General features: G+C 28.3%; 1 protein-coding gene across 2 annotated transcripts in view; it reads right to left on the bottom strand.

The window, feature by feature from the left end:
* The window catches only part of LOC129963100 (mediator of RNA polymerase II transcription subunit 15-like), a 98935-nt gene that overhangs the window by 37256 nt on the left and 36606 nt on the right, over window positions 1-25073 (bottom strand). The window contains exon 1 of one of the 2 annotated variants that reach the window (XM_056077162.1): window positions 16081-16419. The exons of the other annotated variant lie outside the window; for it this stretch is intronic. Coding sequence (XP_055933137.1) covers window positions 16081-16096 — 16 coding nt within the window. The 5' untranslated portion in view covers window positions 16097-16419. Of the gene's footprint in view, window positions 1-16080; window positions 16420-25073 lie in introns of those variants that run through there. 2 annotated transcript variants of the gene reach the window in all.

Here is a 25073-nt window from a genome sequence, read left to right as displayed (position 1 = left end):
AATTTTTTTGACGGTTACTATACCAGCTCCACACCAACTCCGTATAGCAGATTTTTTTTTTTTTTTTTTAAATCATGCTTTTGTAGTAAATATACAGTATAAATATTTTAAGTACATTGGAACATAATTTTAATCAATTCATATTATACTTATAATGAATGTTTAAAATTCTACCTTTCTTATGAAATACATTGTAAATCAGTTTCTTAACAGCTTTTCTTTGGACGCCTCACGATTTTATGATTTGGTTACAAAGATTTTTAATGAATTTTTCTTATTCTTTAATTCATTAATTCAAAAGTAATAAGAAAGTGTTTTAAATTTCCTCTTTTTAGTCTTAAATATATTACATAATTCGTTAATAGAAAAATGCGGTATATATACTGAATAATTCTTTTAAAATTACTCAATCAAATGGCGCCTCTAATATGGAATTGATCACTCAAACTTATTATTAAGTTCAGGAAATATTAAATTGTTATCGAAAACGCACAGCTATAAAAATATCAGAATTTCAGCATATTAGGAGATAAGCGAAAATTCTATCACCAGCTTAACAAATATATAATAATAAATAAATTGAGTAGTATAAGTCATTATACAATTTTTAGCATTCAGCATGTTATACCGTATTCGTAAAGTAACTGCTATCATGATAAAATTATCGCTTACATTCACAACGGCAAACTGAAGCGACAATTTGAAGAAAGGCAGCTGAATCCAAAAACTGTTTTCTAAGAAAAATAAATAATTTTTTAAAAAAATATGTTTATTAGTTATTGATTCTTTCAATTTTTTTAAACAAATTCTTCTCGGTGTAAAGGCATTGGTTTACAAAGCGATTTTCGTTCCTTTTTTAAAAAGCTAACAATGAGTGATTAAATGATAATCCACGTTTTGCTATGTTCATTTCGACTTATTGATGTAGATTCACTTCATCAAATTGCTAATTCATTCAATCATACCGCTGACGCAGCTTACAGAATTGTGATTAAAGAAAACAAGAATCTGCTGTCAATTGAGTAGTAAAAATAGACTTGACTTCCCAATTGGATAAACAATGAAAGCAATTAATTTTTTTTTTCAGCTAGTCTAATTTTACAAAACAAAATAGTTCATATTTTAGGAATTACATACTTTTCAAACGCAGGTGTATAACATAATTCTGTCTTTGTCATTGATTGTAAGAACGTTTTACACGCATGGGAAAATCCTACAGCAGATTGCCAGAAGCCACAGTAAAAATACCGTTAATTCGCAAAACGTGCCCGTCATATTAGAAACATAGTGTAGAATTTCCAAGCATTAATCATTCTTTTATTGCATGAAAACAAAGGAAACATTTCTGGTTCGCTTGATTTTTGTTTTTACATACCTATCTTTTCTGTAATCGATTGTAGAATTTCGTATAAACAAAAATAAATTTTAGCAGTTAGTTATGAAGCAAATTCTATATGTTAGCAAAAATAAAAATGCCTTTTAAATAATTAAATAGGAAAAAAAAAAAAAAAATAAATAGAAAAATAGAAATGTGACACATTCTTTATTATGCATATGTATCAAAATATTTTTAGAAAGTTTTAGAATTTTAAGAGTCACAACTGTTTAAATAACATTATTAGTGAAAAAACTGAATTGCATTTAAAAGACATATTACAGTTAAAAAAATAAGGATTAATTTTTTTTAATTCATAATATAATTATTTTTTAAAAAAATCAGTGTAAAATTGCGGCTACTATCAATTTAAAACAGAAACGGGAATATTGGAAGTAATTATCGTCCAATAAAATGCAGCAAAGGAAGTAAGAAGTAAATACGAGGATGTTAATGATTAAACATTCTTACGCTCTAGAAAAAACGATATTTACATTAATTATCCGTCCGTAAAAAGAACGAGAATTCTCTAACTCCGCAGTCAATCTATTGCATTAGTCCTTCAAAATTATTTCTGTTTCAGCCTTGGAAAGATACGATGGGTGGTTACACGCGTGAAATTTTCTGGATTTTTTTCGAAAATAACCAATGAAAATAGTGAATAAATTCAGTCTCTGTAGTAAAAGGTACGTTCTACGTAATTCCATGCCCAGTCCTATAATCCCAATCTAAATCGCCATAAAAAAATTGAAATATTTTTCCATTAATAATTAAATCATATCAATTAATTTAATGTCTACCAAATTTCATAACGTTAGAGCTTTATACACACGTCTAAACTAGTTTTAATTAATTTTAATCTTTCCCTAAACTTACAAATTATCGTTGCCATTCCAAATTATGACGTGGAGGGGCTCGTGACCATTTTGTCACACAGCGGATTTCCAAAACATCACTTCGTTACCGTTGCTCGGAAAAGCAATAGCAAATTGTTATTTTGCTGGCTTTTACGAAAATGACGTCATTGAAGAAGAGATGACAAGCATGCTCAATTCAGTCAGATGCCTTTTTAATGAGACCAAATACAAATTTATAAGTAAAAAATACACACACAAGTAAGATGACCCCTCCTGTTTTCACTTTCTCACACATGAGGTATATTATATTATATTATATATATATATATATATATATATATATATATATATATATATATATATATATATTTGTGAAGGGAATGTAACCCATAATCCTTCTTTTATTTTGTAACCATCAACACTAAACACATTCCAAATAGTTTGAATCTTTTATTAATTTTACTTAACTGATTTATAATAAAGATAATTTTGAAATGAATACTTAACTGGAGGGGTAAGAACGACGTTTAAAGTAAACGAAGAATGTCTAATAAATGCAACGTAAAGATTGACACAAGTGTTCATTATTATAAACTTCAATATGTAAATATCAATCAAGTTGCCGCCAAGTAACAACATATAAATATTTGCAAAGTATACAAGAACATATATATTCCGCTAGTCTAGACGGAAAACGAAAACAGAATAATTTATTAATGCTGAATTATTATACTTCAGCGCATAATATTGTTACAAGCACAATGCAGATTTCAAAATTGTGGAAATTTAATTTAGCAGCCGGAATGACTCGGTAAAAATAATGTACGAATCATTTTAATCTTATTACTCAAAACAATTCTTAGGAATCGTCAATCGCATACTCACAAGCACCACGTGTAAACAAAATGAAGCTGTTGAATACATTTTAATAATTTATCATTCAATTACGTTTTGTACACCCGCTATTTCAGGAAAAAACAAATTACCAATACACAGAAAATGAATTGGATACTAGGAAGATAGAAGTTTCAATTTAGAACTCGGCAGTTACTGTCTGCATTGCAACTTCATAGCGAATCAAGGTCAGAGCTCATTAAATTTTGTTTTCACGAGATCCTTACAGCAAACACAGTAGGAAAATCGCTGATCTGCAGGAGTGCAAATTTCATAAAACAGGTGCAATAAAGATAAAGATTTTTTTTTTTTTTTTTTTTTTTTTTACTAGTACACTTGCATGGAGAAAATTATCACCAAAAAATTCGATCTCGAGATTTTGACGAATGATCACGTTTTAGACCTCTCTGAGTTCAAAAAGCATACTTTTGGTAAACGCCCATTTGTCTATGACAAAGATAACTCAAAGAATGATTTGAGCTAGACTATTGAAATTTGGTATATCGTCTTCAACCAAATTTGCAGATTTCCACCCTATTTTGAGCAATATCTGTTCGGAGGAAGTCCGGTTATTCGAAGATGCGTTGGCACGATAGCTATAAAACTGAGCCAAAAGCAACAATGGGTTGGTCTGTACTTTCAGAAACATGTAAACGCAATAATTCAAAAATGCAATTAGATATGGGATTTTGTAACTACAAGTGCAGTATTGTGTCAAATCTTTGTTTCAATCGAATGAGAATAATGTGTCTGAAACAAAAATTCGATTTTCGGATACGATTAACCGCATACCAGGGATTAATCGCCAAATAACTCGCCAAAGATGACATGACACAATTAGTAAAAATGCTAAATTCATTCCAAAAGTTAATAATTTCGTAACTATACGCCAGTGCCATGCAAGGTGTTCGCTGGTATGAGAAGCTTATTAGAGAGTATACGTAAAAATTTTGGAAAGATCATTTTGACCAAGACATAAAAGCGTTTAACAGTGTTTATATAAATTTGAAAAATCATGTTTCACTCTTTAAATCAGAAAACCACAAATAATGATTTATAACTTTTTTTTTCTTCTTTTATTTACATTTTTAAGATGATTGCAATTTTCACTTTCTTTTTCAAGCAAGATATTTTATCAGTTGAGTGTTTCGAAAAACCCATCGAGTCTGATTATGCATGCTATTTTTGATAAGCAATAAAAGTTTGTGAGATCAGCAAAAGTGAAGGAATTTAGAAAATATAGTATGTTCGGCATAAGAGAGAAGGGAAAGAAAGGGAGACATTCAACGGTTGCGAAGGAAGCAATAAAATCCTAGTTAATCATAAAGGCGTGACAAGGCACCATTCATACCGGCAATATTTATGACAAACCACTGAGATTTCACCATGATTGCAAATCTTACAGCAATCTACATATTTGAACCAAACGACACACAAAAATTTTAAATTAGAAAAAATATAAATAAATAAAAGAACTTTAAGAATTAATGAAATTAGAAACAGAATGACAATATAATATTCACTTAAATTTTGTTAGGAAGAAATTATGCTTCCGAAATGGATAAAGGAAAAAATTCTGCAAGAATTATATTACACAAGAATAACCAATTCGTATAGTTTCATGTATTAAAATTTATTCCTTTCTCGACCCTTTTCTTTTATCGATTCTTTTTTTGCCATCATATATATATATATAATGATATCTCTAAATCTAAATTAAATGTTAATTAATTTCCTAATTTTTTTCATCTTAATTTAACCTATATTAATTCTAAAATGTTCTCTTATTTCCTATTCCGATTTCACCTTTTTTTATTTAATAAACGCTACATGAGCTCTGTAAAAAGGCTTAAATCTGCACTTTTACACGCTCCAAGTGAAGGGATAAAAATATGTCAACCCAGATAAATTCTTTTAAAATATACCTATAATTCCCTTGCTTAAATAGACACGTGTTAAGAAATCCCTATCAGAATCTCATGGTATATAATCACCGGGAAAAATATTTCTGTCTCTGAAAATTTTAATAAATGATTCGTATGCAACCATTTTTCTTTATTATTTTACATCTGTTATTGTACCATCTATGAATTCAAAAAGTGTCCACATGAAACCATTTTAGCAAGAGCTATCTACAGTTTAACCTGACACTATACGTCATCAAATATTTATATCACAAGAACTTTTTTTAGTCTTTTATATTTAATATTGATTTAAACAAAATTAACAGCTAACATTTTTGAAAAGGGAGTTTTTTTTTTTTTTTTTTTTAAAAAGAAATAACTTTTGACTAAATAATTAAACATACATATTTTAGCAGTTCCGTGGCTAAACAGATGAAAATTTTGAAATTTTAAACTTCGATTTATTTCACCACGGGAGGCATAATAAAGCTACGCTACGTATAAATACGTCAGTCTAGATCACGACACAAGAGTAGAAGAGCCCACATTTTTTTCCCTTCAGTGGTTTTACTACGCGATTTTGAGAGGGATTTCTTTGACATGTATACATTTAGGATAAGGAATCTTAAGTATCTTTCAAAGAATGTTGTAAACATTAGGGATTTTTATCCCGTGAGGAAATGCTGAGAGCATTATTTTTTTACAGCGCGTATAGAATCAGTTAAATAAAAAGTGAAAACTGGATCAGGAAATAAGAGGACATATTAGAATGAAGTTAACATGGGCTAATTAAGCTAAAAATGTGGAAATTAATTAGCGTTTAAATTATATTTAAAAATTCATTACATGTATATTAATTAAATCAGCATGATTTTCCACTAAATGCATATAAATTATTTTTACTACGAATTACTACCGACAAAAGGAAAGGCCGTGATACATATCGTTGAAATAAAAATTATCATTCCTAGGCAAATTAACTAAAGCAGCGCATTAAAGAACTGTGAGAAACTCCTGTTCTCGAGAACCCAGAATAATATATCAAAACGCAATGTCAAAAGCACACCCAGTAACGATTCATGACTTAAATTCGCGTTAATTCTGAGTGCTTACTTCAAGTAAATAAACATTAAAAGATATTAGTGCCCGAGGTTAAGTAATTAAGCGAAATTCCACAGAGGTTTCTACTGCGAATGAAATAAAGTTCAGAAAGGTGTGCAATGCATTACATTAGAATTTGGAATTACTTTAAAAGATCATGAAATTTACGAAGTATGGCAAATCACATAAGACGCTTTTTCACAAAAATTTGCATGTTAAGATTCTAGTATGCTATCTATCTATATCTATACTTATAATAAAGCTCAATGTGTGTGTGTGTGTGTTGGCGCTCTACAGGCCAGACCGTTTGACATACAGCTACCAAATTTGGTACATGTATACCTTGGAGGTTGGGAATGTGCACCTGGGGTTTCTTTTTTCGAATTTTTAATTAGAATTTTAATTATTAATTAAAAACTAACTTTCCCGCCAAAAAAATCTTCCATTTTCCCCACCGCCAACTTTTCCGCCAAAAAAATCTTCCAATCTTCCAAGCGCCAAACGAGAAAGGCTTCAGTTTTTTTTTCTCCCAACAGTAATGAGGCTAGGGTTAAAATTTTTCGGCGGATTATTTCAATCGGTTCTGTTTATTTTCTTAATGTTTGATGCATTTAAAATTAAACATTGTTAATGAATCAATCTTTCAGATTCATTCTGAAGTACTTTTGAATTAAAATAAAACAGAATAAAGGAAATTAAAAATTTCTAATCCGCATAGCGTTACCCCAACTGGCGTAGAAAAAATCACGTATTTGCGTTACGTAACCGGCGAAGAAAATTCACGCATGCGCATTCTGTTCTGATTGTTGCCATGACAACGTTATCAATGGATGATTTAAATTATTTTTGGGTTAGTTGCATGCTTTTGTAAGTAAATTGTATTTATGTAAGTTATATATTTTTTGTATATGCTTATAGTTTTAAGTACATCGTTTTTTAAGTAGTTTTTTAAAACCTGTTTTCAACCGTTTATTTTAAACGATTCGTTTCATTTTCTTAGTGCTTGATGCATTTAAAAGTAAACATTGTTAATGAATCGATCTGCTCATGATGAATTTAAGAAAATTTTGTTGACAAATTCTTGAGATAATACGTAAATTGAAAAAGATATTCTTTAGTGCCCATAAAGTTTAAACGCTCAGTGACTCTATTATCAGTAATCATATTATTAAAAAAAATGCTTTGTTTCAGTAAAAAATATTGTTATATTAATTGCAGTTTAGTCATTTCCATTTTAATTTTAAGCATAAATTCTACCGGAACTAACATAAAATTAGATCGATACATATTATGTTATGGCTGAAGGGCTTTATATTATTATGAGTGAATTACATGACTATCAAAATTTGAAGCTTTAAAATATTTGACGAAGAAGCTATTAAAGTAAGAACTACATAAAATATTTAATTATTAAAATTTTAATGAGCATTAAGATTGGCGAACCGGCTGGTCGCCAAAGGCGGCTAGTATTAAATGAAACTGTGCGTATATAAGTGAATGATAAAATTATTATGGCAAGTAAAAATATACAAATATAGAAAAGACTAAAATTCTTCCTTTTGATTTTATAATAGTTTATATTTCGTGTATAAGATACTTCAATTTTCTGTAACTCAGAAATTCCATTTCAAACAACAGCAGTGACAAAACGCAGAACACGTTGCTGTAATAGAACATAATTCCATAATAACAAAAATTGATATTATTACGGAAAATCTGTTTGGTGGGTGTAAAAAGTCCAAAAGTGTAACAGGCCAATAAGAGATAAGATTGATTCAATAAGAAAATACGAATACACACAACACATTCAAAATGTATACAAGTACAGCACTTGCAGAAAGCTAATCGTAAATAAGCAACCGCAACAACAAAATGTGCTCAGAGGGAACTCGCTGGGGATCAACATTTTCGAAGGATTTATTAATTATTTATTATTACATTTGACTATTCTTACTCACGATTGATTCTGAGAACTGTTCCTCTAGTTTTTATACCCTCTACGACAAGGCATCAAATATTCTAGAACAAACACAGGTACTCAAATCCTAGTGGAGAATCGCCAAAATCCGAGTAGCTCGGAAACCTTCGTTTTTGTCGCCAAAGCTAGGGGGTCATTGGTCCGCCATTTCTACAGATCCGTTAGAGCTATTTGTAAAAATCTTTTCCTTACCATGAAAGTAACTGTGAAAGGAAGCAATATTACAAATTCGTAACAATAAATTTTCGTACTGTTATTAATATTAAAAAAACGACAGAATAGGTTCTAACAATTTAATATCATGCCCTGGAAGCGACAATAATAGGAAATAATAATTAAGTTCCTTTCCTTTACTAATTATTTATACGACGTCTGGAAAATAAATTACAATTAAATATTCAACATTAGTAACAGTGTTATACTGCAATTTTAACCGAGTTAAAATTTTAAAAGTCGTTATGTATTTATAAAAAGAAAAAAAATAATGTGCCGATTAATTAAACAGCAAATAATTACTTTCCTAATATTAGTTAATGTTATAATTACAGCATAAACAATAAAATTTTAGGCCTAAAAACATAAAAATCAAATTTGAATATGAAATTCACTGCATAGTTCAAAACGTTTCTAGAATGAAAAAAAAAAAATTACAGCAGAATTATTAATTAAATTTTGATTAAAAAACAATTCAATTATTTTACAAAATGTGATTAATGCCTGCAGCTCCTTTATTTATCCATGATTACCTATTTTAATTAATTTTTGAAAACGGCTGAAAAAAGTCAGAAAATTTCTAATATTTATTGAGAAATAACACCAAAATACAAAGTGGGCTTTAAAAACAAAAAACAATTAACCCGCCTTCGTGTCGCAGCAGGAAAAAGAATGCGATATTCAAACAACCTGTGAATAAAAGATCTTTCTCTTTTTTTTTGAGTTTTCTTTGAAAAGATGCACTATAAATAACCCCTTCCTCGAAAGAACTAGACCAAGATAAAGGAAAACTGCTTTTATTTGTAGCAGTTTTAACTTTAAAAGAGCACTATGTCTTAGAACATCAAATATTTGCTGAAGTTCCAAAGAGAGAATGAAATTCACCAGGCTATGTAACTTGACTGAGTTAAGATTATATTAAGAGAAATAAAAACATTTTAGGAAGTGACAAAAGCGCGAAGATGCAGAGAAAGATTGTGTGATGAAAGAAGCGATAAGACATAATCTTTAAAAATAAAAATAATACGCAATTTTAATAAGCAACATTTATGCTAATTATATTAATAAATAATATAGAATAAAACATAACCGTATTATTTCTACCAAATGATTATGTACCCTACAAATCAGTTTTAGTTCTGCAAAATGTTACCATGGATTCCCTGTCACCTTGCGAAAGGATTAAAGAAATAGAAATGAGAACAAATTTGAAATATTTATAACACCTTTCATATTATTTATATATTAGAACATGCACTCATCTGGATGATGTGTTATTTTGTTAACATTATCTGAGATCTGATTGTCACAGCTAACTACACAAAAGTTGTAGTAGAAAAAAATGGCAGCATGTTAGAGAAATAAATAAATAAAATTATTATTTGTAGTACACTTTAGATGTAAACATATAGTTACGAGATATAAATCTTTGGCGAAAATATTTAAATTTTTACTAAAATTATCATGCAAATATGTATTCTGAAAGTTTTTATGCCAATCGAATGAAACCAAAATTTGCCAAGGGACTACAGTTGAAGTCAGAAGATAACATAACGAAATTTATTGATTCAAATCATACCACTTATAAATTATTGCGTTTACATCCACGCAGAATCCTTTTGACAGATTTGGTTTAAAACTTGTTACGCAGCTATATCTTAGATGCTAAATTTGCGTACCAAATTTTATCGGTTTAGCTCTTTGAGTTTTGAAGCTATTGAATTCACTTATAATCTATAAACTTGGACTTCAGTACGTATACGAAAATTCATTCGTCTAGTTTCAGACATTTTTAATTTATCGTCTTAACAAACAGACATACTGCTAAAAAAAGAGTACTAAAAGATAATATTAGCAAAACACACACACGCACGCACACACACACCAGAATGTATCTCAGTAACTAGATGCCAAAACGAAAGATGGGATTTCGCATCCGACAGTGACGCAAACCAAAAGGGCGGAGATGTTTGTAACTTCTTATTGCTTGCTTGCGTTGCAGATAGTAGTGGATTATTATATATACTGATACTATCAACACTATTATTCCTTTAAAATTTCATTCACATACCTATAAAATAATGAAAATAATTTTTCTTAAATATAGTATTTAATGTATAAGACTTTCTTTAAAAAACTTTTCAGAAATAATAAATCCTTAAGCTCGTGCATTTAATAATATATTGTATATAATTAAATGCATCAACATAATATAAGGCATACGACTTGTAAAATATCATGATAAAAAGAACTTTGTAACTTTTCACTACAACCCAGCCCAACTGACCTCGAACTATCAATTTTGGCATTCTGTGAGCAATATATTGATGCTCATAAAGAAAAGATTTTTAAAAATTTTAATGTTTTTCATCAATAATTTCAAAGTACATTGTTGCACAACATCAATTTTTACACTATTTTAAATTTCAAAAAATAAAAGTTTCAATAATACTAGTTAAATTTTTTTATATATCTTATACTAATAGTTTCATTTACTAACGAATATAACGAAAATATTAAATAGATTTTTTCAATGCATGTTAACGCTACTTTATAAAATATTTGCAAGTTACGATTTCGGATTTCTTAATTTTTTACTGCATTCAACAAACCGGTCAGTTGATTCAATTACTCAATGCTGCGGGTATAATTTTTGTATAATGCTTTAAAATTGCTAAAATATCAACAAATATTAATAAAATTTATTCCATCATATTTTCAATTCTTACCAAAAATTCAATTTCCTAAAAAAAAAAAAATGAAAGTTCTACATTTTTCATAATAATATTATGATTTGTTTTTTCACCAAAATATAAGACAAAAATGCAAAATTCAAATAATATTTTTAAAAAATTCCAATCCACCGTCATTACTATAGTTATAACCTAACGGTGATTCGCTTTGACTATTAAATCAATTAGTGATTAGAAATGAACACTGAAAATCGCTTGCTACATTTAAAAATATTTAAAACGCAAAAAATAAACTTAATAAGTAACTAATGTATTCTGCATCGTGCAAAGATTTTGTTCTACACATATATCCAACTCGAATTTATTTCAGATGAACTACTTATCTACTGGCAACACAATAAGATGAGTCATCGCTTTAACTACAATAATAATATAAATAACAATTACGGATGAGACAAACAATATTCCCACGCAACAAAACTGTCGATCCGCTTTAGGACAAACGCAAAATTCGATATGCACAAGCTCGTCAGGTCAAGTTTTGCCTCAAACTATTATTAAGTGAAATTACCATTCGTCGTATATATTAAACCTGTCATACATCACGTCCTAGAAATAAAAAACCTGCTTTTCTAATACAGAACGAGATCAACTTCTTGAGCAAAAAAACTCTGAATTGAGATTCGACGTAATATAGGTCAGGGAAAGCATGGATTATATATGAAGAAAAAAGTAAAACACGTAGGCGTCGCACAAAATGCGCATTTTAATATCTTCCAGGCGTTTAAGTTTTATTTTAAGAACTGAAAAGTAAAAAACATGGAAGTAATTTTTAAATGAGACGCTATTGATTAAATTCTCAAAAACAGAGTCGTAACTTATTTGAAGTTCCTTTAATGGAGTATTTCACGCGACAGCATAGATAATTAAATACGTGAAATGTCCGAAGTAATATAAATCTCATTTCAATTCTATTTGAATGTTATACTTTTTCTATCTAATAAACCAGAAATGTTTCAAGAGATACTATTTTTACTGCAGATTTTCTCTCTCTTCCTTTTCTTGGAAGAATAATCTTTTTAAGGAGCTTATTTTTTATCACAAACTAATAAAAAGACCAACCAGGAAAAATTTAATTATCTGTCTTTTATTAGAGGCACAGTTCAATATTTATAAAATTTTAATAAAAATGAAACTAAAAATTTCATTTGTTATTCAGTCAAATAATTGCTGCACATTTAACAAAAGAAGATATTTTACTTTATGTAAAAGTATTCTTAGAAATAAGATTTTTAAAAAAATCTTTTAAAATATTTCGTATAAAATATTTTCTGATAATGGAAAATAATTCGTAGAAATTCTAAATATATTAAAAATTAAAGATGCAAAATTTGCTAAAGAATGTCAAAAAAATTATTTAAAATATTTCTATTAAAGTTTAATGTAGTAAGTTATCTTAATGAAGAAACTATTTCTTCCATTGGCGATAGCAAACTTCTTAAGGGCTTAATTTTAAAAGTTTCAAATTTTATCATTTTGGTTCATTTTTTTTCTAATCCAGAAAATAAAAAAATATCTGTTCACTAGAAGCAAATCCACGCCTACAGACTGACAGAAACTGCATATTTTGAATGAAGAATGGCGGCATTGAAATATATATTACAGTGAGTTGAGCGTGAATACGAACTATCGCAGCAAATCAGTCAGCACATTCTTCTAGAATGTTAAAAAATGAATAAAATATCCGTGAATCATCATTTTACTCTCCCTTTCCTTCTCTCTCGAACAAAATGTTTCAATATAACGATAGATGATATTGCTGTCATGACCATAATACTGATAGTACAAATATGAAATTTATTAAAAGGGGTACATTGTTCAATTTCTTTAAATTCCAACCTATAGACTGACTCAAATTTCAATTTGAAAAAACATGAGGCACATTTATGATTCACGTTTAATCTAGCAAAACAAATACAGCTCTTTCATCCATTAATAAAGAAGTTTAAGCTTTATAATTACTATGCAATTAATTTGTACAGATAAATTTGCCTGTTTTTGTGACTGTACTATGGAATTTAGGAAAAAGATTTCGCAATTTCATATCGCAGTCAAATAATTAGGACACCAATGTTGCTGTCCATTTCACAGACTTTCACACCATAGTATACCGATATTAACCCTTTGCACTAGGATGGTGCCATTCACTCACTATTCAAGACGGTCCATTATTTTGACATTTATTTAATTTTAATTGTTAAAAATACCTACAGATTAGTAAAAAGACGTAGATTCATTTTTTTCAGGGAAATTCAACTTAAAACATGTTGTATGTTTTAAGTTAAATTTCCTGTATGTATTTAAGTTGTATGTTTTTATTTTATGGTGTAATAAACAAGTTCATGTATTAAGTGAATAATTATGCATCGAATTACTTTTTCGAGTGCAAAAGGTTAAAATATTCGAATCATACTAACCCCATATGCATCAGGCCTGCGAGTATAATTTATATTTTGGTGGAAGTCAAGATTTTCAAATAAGAAACTAAAATTCTACACGACCAATAAATTTCTTAACTGTAACCATGTAAATAAATAATAAACAAAAATATAAATCACGAATTAAAAAAAAAAGTTTGTTTCAGATAATCACATCATTCTTTCAAATTTTAAACCTAAGCGACATGAATATTAGGAGAGACCAGCATTAAGAGCGAGCCAAAGTCGGTGTGTAAGAAAGAAAGCCCAAAGGCATTTCAGGAAAAGCGGACAAATCTTTCGGAGTTCGCAAAATGATCCCTGTCCCCGATTCCAACACGGAAATGGGAGATTCTGACTGCCCACAGACACAGCCGATAACCTAAACTTTCCTAAATACTTTATTTCCTTGTTTTAAAAATCGACCCGAACTCTGCCTTACCGACCTACACGAGATAATAATCACAATTCAAACCTGCAACACACCTGTTTACGCACTACGTTTCGTACGGAAGTATATTCTACTCATCCCTTTCAAGAGGAATAGCAATGCTATCGCTATAAAAAGAAACACAAAACATTTTTTTTAATAAAAGGTAATTAATATGGAAGCATTAAGAATGAAAATACATCAAGTTTTAATAAATAATAAAAAAAAAAAACTATTAACTAAAAAGAACGAGGAAAGATAAAAATCTATGTACTCAAAATATACAAGAAAAATAAATGAATAATTGCTGCCAGAATAAATGCTTATCAGTTTTAAAATGAGTAAATCATATGTTATTAATTTCATAGCTCACGAGTGAAACAATGTATGAAATATTGAAAATGAACTTTATTGTTCCAAGTGCTCACCCCGCGATTTCCACGGAATAATGTGCATATCTTTTACTGCTACAGCTTTCAATAATATATTATAGATTAGCATATAATTTGTGATTTAAAAATCGACAGTTAAAGGATTAACCCTTTAGATATTAAACTTTTTATTATCTAATTAAATGTGTGTTTTTTTTAAATTTTAGAGATGCGTTAGCTTGCTTTAATGAAGAATCCAACGAATACTTGAGGTGTTTATAGAATAAGCGAATTAAATTTGAATTAATAAAATTTGTATCGAATTGTAGCATCTTAAAACAATTGAATGTCAACTTATAAATTTGAGAAGCTAATTCGATGCTCGCATGACGTTTTAAAATGACGACGCATAGACAAGAAGATGAAAGTTATAATAAACAATGATAAAACATTAAATTTAAAAATATATAGTGTGAAAAGAATAAATAAATTTATATTACGTGGAGACCACCAAGCTCCAAAGTCGTTCAAAAATATCTATAATGCAAGTAAAAATGTTGAAATTCACAGGTAGTCTGCTATATATTAAAAAAAAGAGAGAAAAAAAAATACACCTAACTAATAAATATTTACTTGGTGCATTCTTCTTTTTTTTTTCATTAGCAAACATACGCATAAGATTTAGATGATATTAAAAAAAGAAAAATGTATTAACTTTGTAATTTGCAAATATAAAGACAAACCATTCCGACAGTCACTTAACCATGCTATTATATAGTCAATAAAATAGAAGGAAAAAGAAAATATAAGAAGAAAAAAAAGAAGAAAAAAACAATAAATAAAAAATATGAATTTAATCACGATAACAATGACAGAAAAGCCAGTTTTAAAAAGTCCCCTAGAAATCATTTTTTAAATAATCTTTTTGGGCTAAAAATAAACAACTGAATACAAAACTACCAAGAAATACGATTATAGTTCAATAAACCTCGTGCTGCCACCTACCATCATACTGCACAGACAGCAGTAGAAATTATAACAAACTTAATATGAATATTTTACATTTTAAACAAATGTAGAAATGATGGATTCAAAGCAATTAAGAATGCATTCGCTACCGATATTAAAATAGTATCTAATCAGACCAAATGTAACGAAAACGATGACTGAAACGGTATTTTTCGTATTATATACTGTCATACAACAGAAATGTGCTACATGTAAATATACCTACAACTCTAATCAATGAATATATTATAATAAGTATAATTCTGCATACAGTTGAAAATCACTGGTAACATTTTCGTATCATTCTAAAAGTAGTATAGCGCAGGAAAACTTCATGCATTCCCCCTTTCTTTTAAGTTCTAAAATTTAACTAAGCTTTTGATAGAAGGAAAACAACGCGAAGGAAAAAAACTTGAAAATATTTTAAAAATACTTATAACAAACGTTAATTAAAACAAAATTTTATTTATCACTAAAACAAGCAGTAAAAAAAAAATACTACTAGATTTAAAATTTTAAAGCTTATCCGTAAATAATTAAAATGAAAGAACGGCATTTCAATAAAAGGAACATAAGAAGGAAGATTTCATAAGCAATTATAACAAACTTTAAAGTAAGATGCAAAATAAAATTCTAAATATATATTTTGACTACTTAAATGTAAAAAAATTAATATCGCAATTTTGAAGAGTCATCAGAGATTCGACAAAAATTTACCGCACATATTTTAATGTTTTAATTAAAAATTTTCCACAAATAAGAATAAAAATCACACTTACAAGAAAAATAGAACATTACGCAGCATCCGCCGGTATGAGCACAGCCGCTCAGTCAGTCGAAAACTTAGTTTTCGTTTCTCAATGCAAAAGTTTCACTCAACTGTTCCTCCGAATATGCTAAAATAGTTTCACGGATTGAAAGCAAAAAAAGAAAACAAATCGAACTAACACACGAGCACAAAAAAAAATATATATATTCCTCTTTTAGTTATTTATTTTTTCTTCTCTTCACCGGACGCCTTCTTCCGAGGCAGCCGAAATCCGTAAACTTTCCCGCCGCCAGATGAGGAGTAGAGAGAGGGAGGAAAAAAAAGTTTTTGGATTCGCGAAGAATACGAAGCTAGGAGTAAAAGGAGCTGATGCTTCGGAATGAACAGGGTTGCTGGCACAAAGAGGATGCCCAGGTGGGATCTTGGCGATGGTTTGGCGACATCCAGTATTACGAGCGATATGAATTTCGAAACGCAGATTTGTACTAAGTATGCAGTGAAATAAAATAAAAAACAGCGTGCTCCCACCATCGACTTTTTGGTACACATACGCATAAGGATGCTATTTATAAGGTATGGTCAAAAATAATTTGTTAAGGCGATGTGTAACCAAACGTAAATGTAAAACTAAAAGAAGATTTTTATTTCGTACATTTCAGTTAAATTCCAAATAATACAGCACAACGAATATTCCTATTCTAAATTATTTTTAATTAAAAATTGAAAAAACAAACAAACACTGCCAATATAAATTTTTTCGTTTCTTTAGACCCTCAAATGTTTAAAATTTTCCAATATCATAGAAAACTAATTTATGATGTTAATCCGATTTATGCATCGCTTTCAAAATAATTTATAAGTCGCATAACTGAAAATGTGCTTTATAAATTATTTTTAATTATTTCCTAGCATTACTGAAAATGAAAAACTTGATCTTGGTTCTAAACCAAACGTTTCGTAAAAAAAAAAAAAAAAAAAAAAAAAAAAAATCACTAAATTCTTGATTATTAGAAATTTTAGATGGTTTTAAAATTACTCGGTATAATAGCAGAAATTTTTACGTCAGCCTATTTTCTTACTTAGGTCACACACTCTTTTATTCTTGGAATTTATAGCAGCAAATCATAAAATCATTTTTCACGTTGATAATTTAAGTGTTTCGAGAATTTCCATTTGACAAAAACCATTTGTTAAATTAATTTTCAATAGCATGCATACGATTTTCTTAACACAGTAGCTTAATGTGTAAGATAATAGAGCAAATCAATAAACATGTGTGTTTATATGAAAACGATGGATTCTATATCGAATCAATGGAAGTTTGGGTTTTAAAAATTGGAAAAAGTAGAAAAAGTAGAGTCAATAATGAAAATAAGCATTTCAATTATTTGACTCCACTCATAAATCATTATTTTTACTTAATACAATGAGTAAATAAATAAAAACATTACTTGATAATTATGTAACCGACAAATCTATCATCCGCCTTTTCCAAAACTATGTATTCTATAATAAATTTTAATTTCTATCAAATTCATTTAATTTCTATCAAATAATTAACAGAGAAGAAAAACTTATTTTAACAAAACCTTGAAAAATTGTCAACTTGTTTTAAATAAATTATTTCTAAAATGTTACATCTTTTGTGATACATCCTTATTTTAATGAGTTGATAATAAATTTATTTTTGCATATAAACCAATAATAAACTAAAACGATGACTGTCTTTATATCCAATGCAAAAATTTTCCATTTCGTAATCTTTCTTCCATTTAAATGCTTTTTAAAGTATACAAATTCTTCAAGTTAAACAGAACATTTTAATTCACAATTTTATACTACAAAAATAATTCTTTAAATATTTAATTCGAAAACGCGTACAAATTTTGCCTGATTTTTTAATGAAAAAAACTATTAAGAAATTTAATAAAAAATAAATATTATTCGTTGAAAATTTTTAAAAACGCCAAATATGTCCACAAAATTTTTTGCTCAGAAATGCTTAGACAAATCAAGATATTACATATAATTTTAAGAATAAACGTAGAATTTAGTCTAAAAATCGGGCAGAAATATTTCTTCTAAATAAAAATACTGGGAAATGAAAAATAATTTCAAAGAAATGTCCAAATAATTTTGCATTTACGCAAATTACATAACGCATTACGTTACATAATTTTGCAGATCAGAGATAAAAATGAAACGCTATAAATACAAACTTCATTGTGAACTAAGCTGAAAATACTTGAAAAACTTCAGAAATTTAAACAGTCACTTTCCAACAGCATTGCCATTTTGTCAAACAATACGTAAAAAAAAAAAAAAAAAAAAACCAGAAAACCCAACCGCAAAATAATGGTTGAAAAGGAACTTCCTATCCTCATTCCTTCCTCTTTTCTAAGAATTCAAAATTACTTGTAATTTTCACTTTTACTTTCAAGGCCTTAGGTACGAACAGGAAAACGCAATAAGGAACGGTTGAATTTTATTTTACTTAAGAAATGAAATTATTTGCAAATATTTTTAAGTGAAATACAGAAATAAAACAGTAAAAGCTGTGAAAAGAGCCAAACGATAAATATTCAACAGATACGATTTTTATATCTTTAATTATCATCAAATTCGGAAGATGAATGGAGAAGTTACGCATAGTATAGTTACAAATTTATTGCAATGTATATAAAGTCTGATATTTTAATAAACTAATAATTACAGTACGCTGATCAAGTGACAGAAAAATATGAATCAAATAAAACAAAGATTCAAATAAAATAATTGCACTGTTTAGAACTGCATTTCAGATTAAAGGTTCAATAACATTAGTCACGAAAACAGCTTTACTAGCACTACCATCAACGTTATATTTAAACATTCATAATGATTTTTCGCCTGTAAATAAAACACCACATTCATAATAATAAGGTTTCTTATAAGTTCCAAGCGTAATCAAATACATACAGCAAATGTTTTTTTTTTTTTTTTTTGCATAAATAGAAAATTCTATTAAAAATATTTACGTATTTTAGTTCTTTAAATTTATGACTGTTTTATACATTAGACTTAGAGATCACTCATACTTAAACAGTGACAGTCATACAGAATAATTGGAAAGTTTTGTGTCTCGGAACGTTTGCATTCAAAGGTTTATCAATTGTCGTCACGCATTGATTTAACACGTTCGCAAATAGTAAAAAAGACGAAACAAAATGAGCAATAAACAGATTGGCCATTATTTAAAGAATATAATGATTTTTTTTTGAAAACTGATTATATGGAACTGAATATATGAGATTTGAATATTTTATCATTCATGTCCGCGAACGGTCAACTAAAGCGTTCTCGAAGAACTATCGCAAAAATGAACCAAGTAGGTTTTTGGCACCGGAAATCTATATTTTGTCTTGGCAATTCAACATTCGAAAATGAGTGACACCATTAGTTTATCTCAGCACTTGCGATATCCTATTTAAAAACATGTTTTAAAAAAACTTGGTATCTATGCGACACTGTTCATTGAAAAGCACAAAAGTTTAAAAAAAATAAATGAATAAAAATAAATAAAAGGCTTAAAATAATTATATCTACACTAATGTTTTAGTTCATTTATGTTCCTAAAAATATATATTTTTTAAATAAGAATGTGCTCAGTTTCTTAAAGTTTAAAGGGAGATAAATAGCAATACAAATGGTGCGGCAAGTTGCGCTTGCAAAAGCCTTGCATTTAGCATGAATAAATTTGAAAAAGAAAGGAAAGGCAAAGAGGATAATAATTATCATAAATTTTAAACTATCCCAGCAAGAAACCTGTCAGAAATGACATGAAATGTTAGAATATACTATTCATCAATAATATATAAGTCATTATTATCTAAAATCGAATAAAGTATTGATAAGCTTTTTTTTTGTAGTTGGACTTTCAAATGTAGCAATAAAATGTGAGATAAGCGAAAGAAATATATCGACAAATAAAAATTCTCTAATCAATATCCTTGAAGTATTAAAAACCTATTGCATTAATTGAAAGTAATATAAATACGTACGTCATGACATGCAGTTAATCATGAAAGTACATAGGTATATAAGTGATGCAGAATTTATTACATTTATTCAATTTTTAATTCTTAAAATGTACTTTTTTTTCATGTATTTATATAATTCAGAAAGAACACTTAGAATGAAAGCAATGAACTCTATAAAAATATCACGAAAATGTATAAAAAAATTATCCTGAATTTTCAGAGCGACTCCCGACAATGAAAAAATTGTAGATTGATACAATGAATAAACATGCATTTTAACCATTTATTAAAATTTGTAACATTCCATTAATCCTGCGAATAACGAATTTTGCTTTCACCTAGACTTATTTTCAAACACAATAAACGAAAATCTGCAGAAATTTAACTATGATTAAAGGAAAAAATCTTTTTCTACGGCTCTCATCCAATCAGCTAAAATTAACTCTTCTCAGCCTACTGCGACAAACTATCAAAAGATAATGTTATCCTTTGATTAGTTAGGTTAAGGTTGATTATTTAGATGTTAAGGATTAAATTATCCATGCGCTGGAAAGTGACAAGAAAGATGGAAAGAGTGATCTAAGTAACATTTTCTTAAAGGAATATAACATTTTTTTATCCTGTATACATTACTAAAAGAGGCCTTTAGGTTTTCAGTAATTGTCAGAATCTATTATATTTCTATACAACTTATAATTGTAATTAATATGTATCAGAATCGTGATCAAATTACTATATGAAAATGATAATAATGAGAATGCGCCCTTTTCCTTCTATCGTTCATTTTTTTTGAAACTTTACAATTTTTTTTTCATGCTTTGCAACGTAAAACAGTAAAATAATGACGTTTCTTTCACTAACAGTTTCTTTTTCTGTGAATTTCTGAATTTGACTTAATATATATATATATATATATATATATATATATATATTAAGTGGCCAAGAAGAAAAAACTTTTGAAAATTTTAAACTTCGGCTTTATTCCAACCCGGGAGGTAAAATATGTACAAGAAGAGAGGTTGAAACTAATATTCGTTTACATCGCGATACAAACGTAAGAGCATAAAAGACAAATTTTTCCCTTCAGTGGTTTTTACAGTGAGATTTTGATAGAATTTCTTTGACACGTGTCTATATAAGCAAGGGAATTTTAGGTATCTTTAAAAGAAAGTGGTAAGCAATAGGGATTTTTATACATATATTACTTCGCACAGAGTGTGAAAACCTGTTGAAATTACAGTTTTCTAGAGCGGGTGTTAAATATAATTAAATGAAAACTGGAATTGGATCAGGGAATAAGAGAACATTTTAGAATGAAATTAATATGGGTAAAAATAAAATAAAAATTAGGAAGTTAATTAAGAATTATATATATATATATATATATACGAATTCCACAATATTGTAGTAATACGTTTTTAAAAGAGCACAATGAAAAAAATTAAATTAAATAAAAACTGTTTCATCTGCAAACAACATGTGATGTACCTGAATTTTGTTAAGATAAATAACAAATCATATTTTTATTTATACAGGCTAAATATACGTCAAAAACAGAAAAAACAATCTTATGTCTATTTAAAAGACATTCGAAAATGGAAAGTACGGAATGCAATAAAATCCATACGTTTAGAATTATTTCATAATCACATTTCTCAAATAACATCTAAATCTCTTTATGATAATTTTACAATTCCGTGCAAATTAATCTATTCGCAATTCATATAATGTTCATATATTCTTCAATAACATAATGTTCAAAACAAGAAAATTAATTGCTTAATATTTCACACTCATATACATTTTGCTAAACTTATTTTATCTATTTAACCGGATCTCCGAACTTGTTTAAGATAAAAATGATGAATATTTCGCACATAAATCAAATGAAAATCCTGATTAAATTTTAATGGGAATAATTCCCAGAAACTTCAGAACACTTTGTGAAATTTTTACGGAATAAATTCATCCGCAGTGATCCGTCATCTTTGACAAAAATTATTTTTCTTCTTTACGGCTTCCGAAATCTTCTACCCCATTTTTCCAGGGAAAAGAGCAAAAATGATCGAACCCCTTTATCGATTTTATCCCTACATTTTCTCCCATGATTTACCTTCTTTCGATCGCATTTCGACCTTCCTTTTCCCTTGAATATTTAAGGAAAGGAATTTCCGATAAAATTCTATACGTCCAACAGAGTAACAAAAGAGGAGTCTAAGTTTGTTAAACAGAAATCCCTAAAGTATAACAATGAGGGCAAATTCTACCATTGAATCAAGCCTGTGGATGTATTAAAGGAGCTTTGTCATCTCATATTAATAAAATTTGAATACCGCAATTTGTTGAGTAAAAATACTGCAATGAAATCGAAATATTTCAATCCATAAAGGTCACATTTAAGAAAGAGGAAAATGTTATTATTTATTAATACGCGAAATAAAGTTCTGTTAGAAACTTTATTTTCAAATAATAAAAATTCCTATCGACAAGTCTGAACAAAGATTCTGTCCATCAGATGATATTCTTTGAATAAAAGACGGCATCATCCTTTTCGACATTTCCTCCACTAATTTAGCTATAGAATGAAAGGCTATTCAATTAATGATGTTTTCCCCAACAAATATTTTATACAAAAGTAAAAAGACAGTCGAATTAGGAATTGCAAATCAGTATCTAGTTCATAACTTCTATGCAATTGTAGTTATCGAAAAGCTATTCGATAAAATGAGGTAATATTTTGATCAAGTTATTTTTCTATGTACAATTATAAGAGTTATTTAGAAATTAAAATTTCATCCTTCCTCCAAATAATTATTTTTACCCTTTTCCTTGACTTGGATGGAATAGAAAGTAGAAATCTTAAACGAGCATGGTTCTGAGTTCTAGTGACCATGGTTGGTGAAGCTCCTACAGAAAGTTCCATAAAGTCTCATCATGAAAGCAGTTGCAAAAAGTAGAATGAGTAACCGGAATATTTTCATAAAAAAAGTTTAACCAGCAAACATAAAAGGAAGGTCAAATGTCTTTAATATTAATATCTTAACCGTTTAAAGGACCATTTTTTTCTAGTCATATAATGTTAAAATATTTTTAGGCTTGAAATTAAAATAAGAAAAGGGATTCATTTAGCTTATTAGATAAATTTAATTTGATTAATTAATTAATTTGGTTAATTAATAATTAAGTGACAAACCAAGACGCATCATTTTGTGAGAGATAAAGAACTGAAGCATCTAAGTTCCTATCTTTCTAAAAAAATGTGTCAGAACTGATGCCAACCTACATAATTTCATACAAAGATTGATAAATTTGGTGGGAAGCATACTTCCCATGGCCTTAGAAAGGATTAAAGAAATTCGTCAACAAATTCTAATATTTCTATGTAATTTAAAACATTTTTGTATACGTAAAAAGTCTTATTTTCATTTGCAGTTAGAAAATTGCATACCTTATCTGATATATAACAACCAACACACTTCAGATATTTTCATAATATTGAACGAAAAAAAAAAAAATATTTTCCTCAAAGAATCATAAGATGAAAATTGAACATTAAAATGTATTGTTAGCATTCACAATTGAGCATCATATTATGACACCAATTAATTCTTACAAAATTATTAAATTAACTTTCACATAACACAAACATTTTTAAAAAGTTATATATTTAGATTATCAATTAATCACTGACAAAGTTTCAGATCAGAGGCTTGGCGCTTCAGATCAGAGGCTTGAAAAGTTTCAGATAGAGGCTTTAACTATGAAGTATCTCAGTTCAGGCTGTGGCGCTGTCCTTATAAATGGTATAGGGGTATCTGTCTTTTGTAACAAAAAGAATAATGACAGGAACTTTTTTTTAACAGTATCGAAGATCAGTGGCACTTATCGAGTAACTTTTTTGAGAATTATTGAATAAAAATGACCAACATCGAATATAATTGAAAAAAAAAAAAAATCTGGAAATTTGGTTTTTCATATACGAGTATAAAACAAAAAATCTGAATAATTCAAAATGCAGAGATGTAAATATTATTTTCAGCAAACAGATTCGATTTAGCATTCGAATGACATTATTTTCATACTGAGTATTCAAAGTACGATGGGAATATATTGAGGTTGAAGAAGATTTTAGGAAATCACTAACTTAAAATAAAAATACAAAATTTGATGTTTTGTAGAATTCATTCAATATAGAATGAATGATTAAAAGTATGAATAAATAAAATCAAATAATAAACTGTTAACGGATTAAATGCTAATTATAGATTGTGCAACAGTGCTATTTAAAAAAAAACAATAAAAATTTTAAGACATCTGAATTTTTTTTATAGTTATAAACCAACTTCATAATTAGAAGATAAACCCACGTTTTAAATTTTCATTAGTTCAAAAAACCCATTTTAGTAATTTCACCTATATGTACAAGTTCTTTATAGAATAACTGTAGAAATTTCTATGAAATTTTAGAACAAATCAATCACAGATACTTTTCCAAAATGCAAATTAGATTCCCTTTCGTTATAGGAAAAGAAAAATGCAAAACATATAATCCAGAAATGTTAGAATAAAAAAGTCACATTAATAAAATTTGAAAATGTTTTTAATTATCGTTTGGTGAAAACTTAATCAAAATATTATCTGACTAAAAAAGATGCTCAAAAATACTATTATTTTTTTAAACGCTTCAAAAAACAATATTAGTGAATCGTTTTTATTATTGAATGCAAAACATTTGCTATTATTTTTTAAATCAAAATACAAAATAATACATAAATGACGATGTAAGATAGCAAAAAAAAAAAAAAAAAAAGAACGTTGCATATCGTCTTTTGGAGGAAGAGAAGGAGGAAAGCTGGGAGGAGAAGGGAAGGGGGGAGGAGGAATACGACGTCATCACGGTAACGAATCCTTCTTAAAGTGACAGACAAATTCAATTGTGTTGTAATATCCGAATGGTTAGGCCTTAGGAGATCCGTACCCCACA

Source organism: Argiope bruennichi, chromosome 3, assembly GCF_947563725.1.
Source record: "Argiope bruennichi chromosome 3, qqArgBrue1.1, whole genome shotgun sequence".
NCBI lineage: Eukaryota > Metazoa > Arthropoda > Arachnida > Araneae > Araneidae > Argiope > Argiope bruennichi.
The sequence above is the reverse complement of the archived record's forward strand: the minus strand, read 5'-3'. Positions and strand labels throughout refer to the sequence as shown.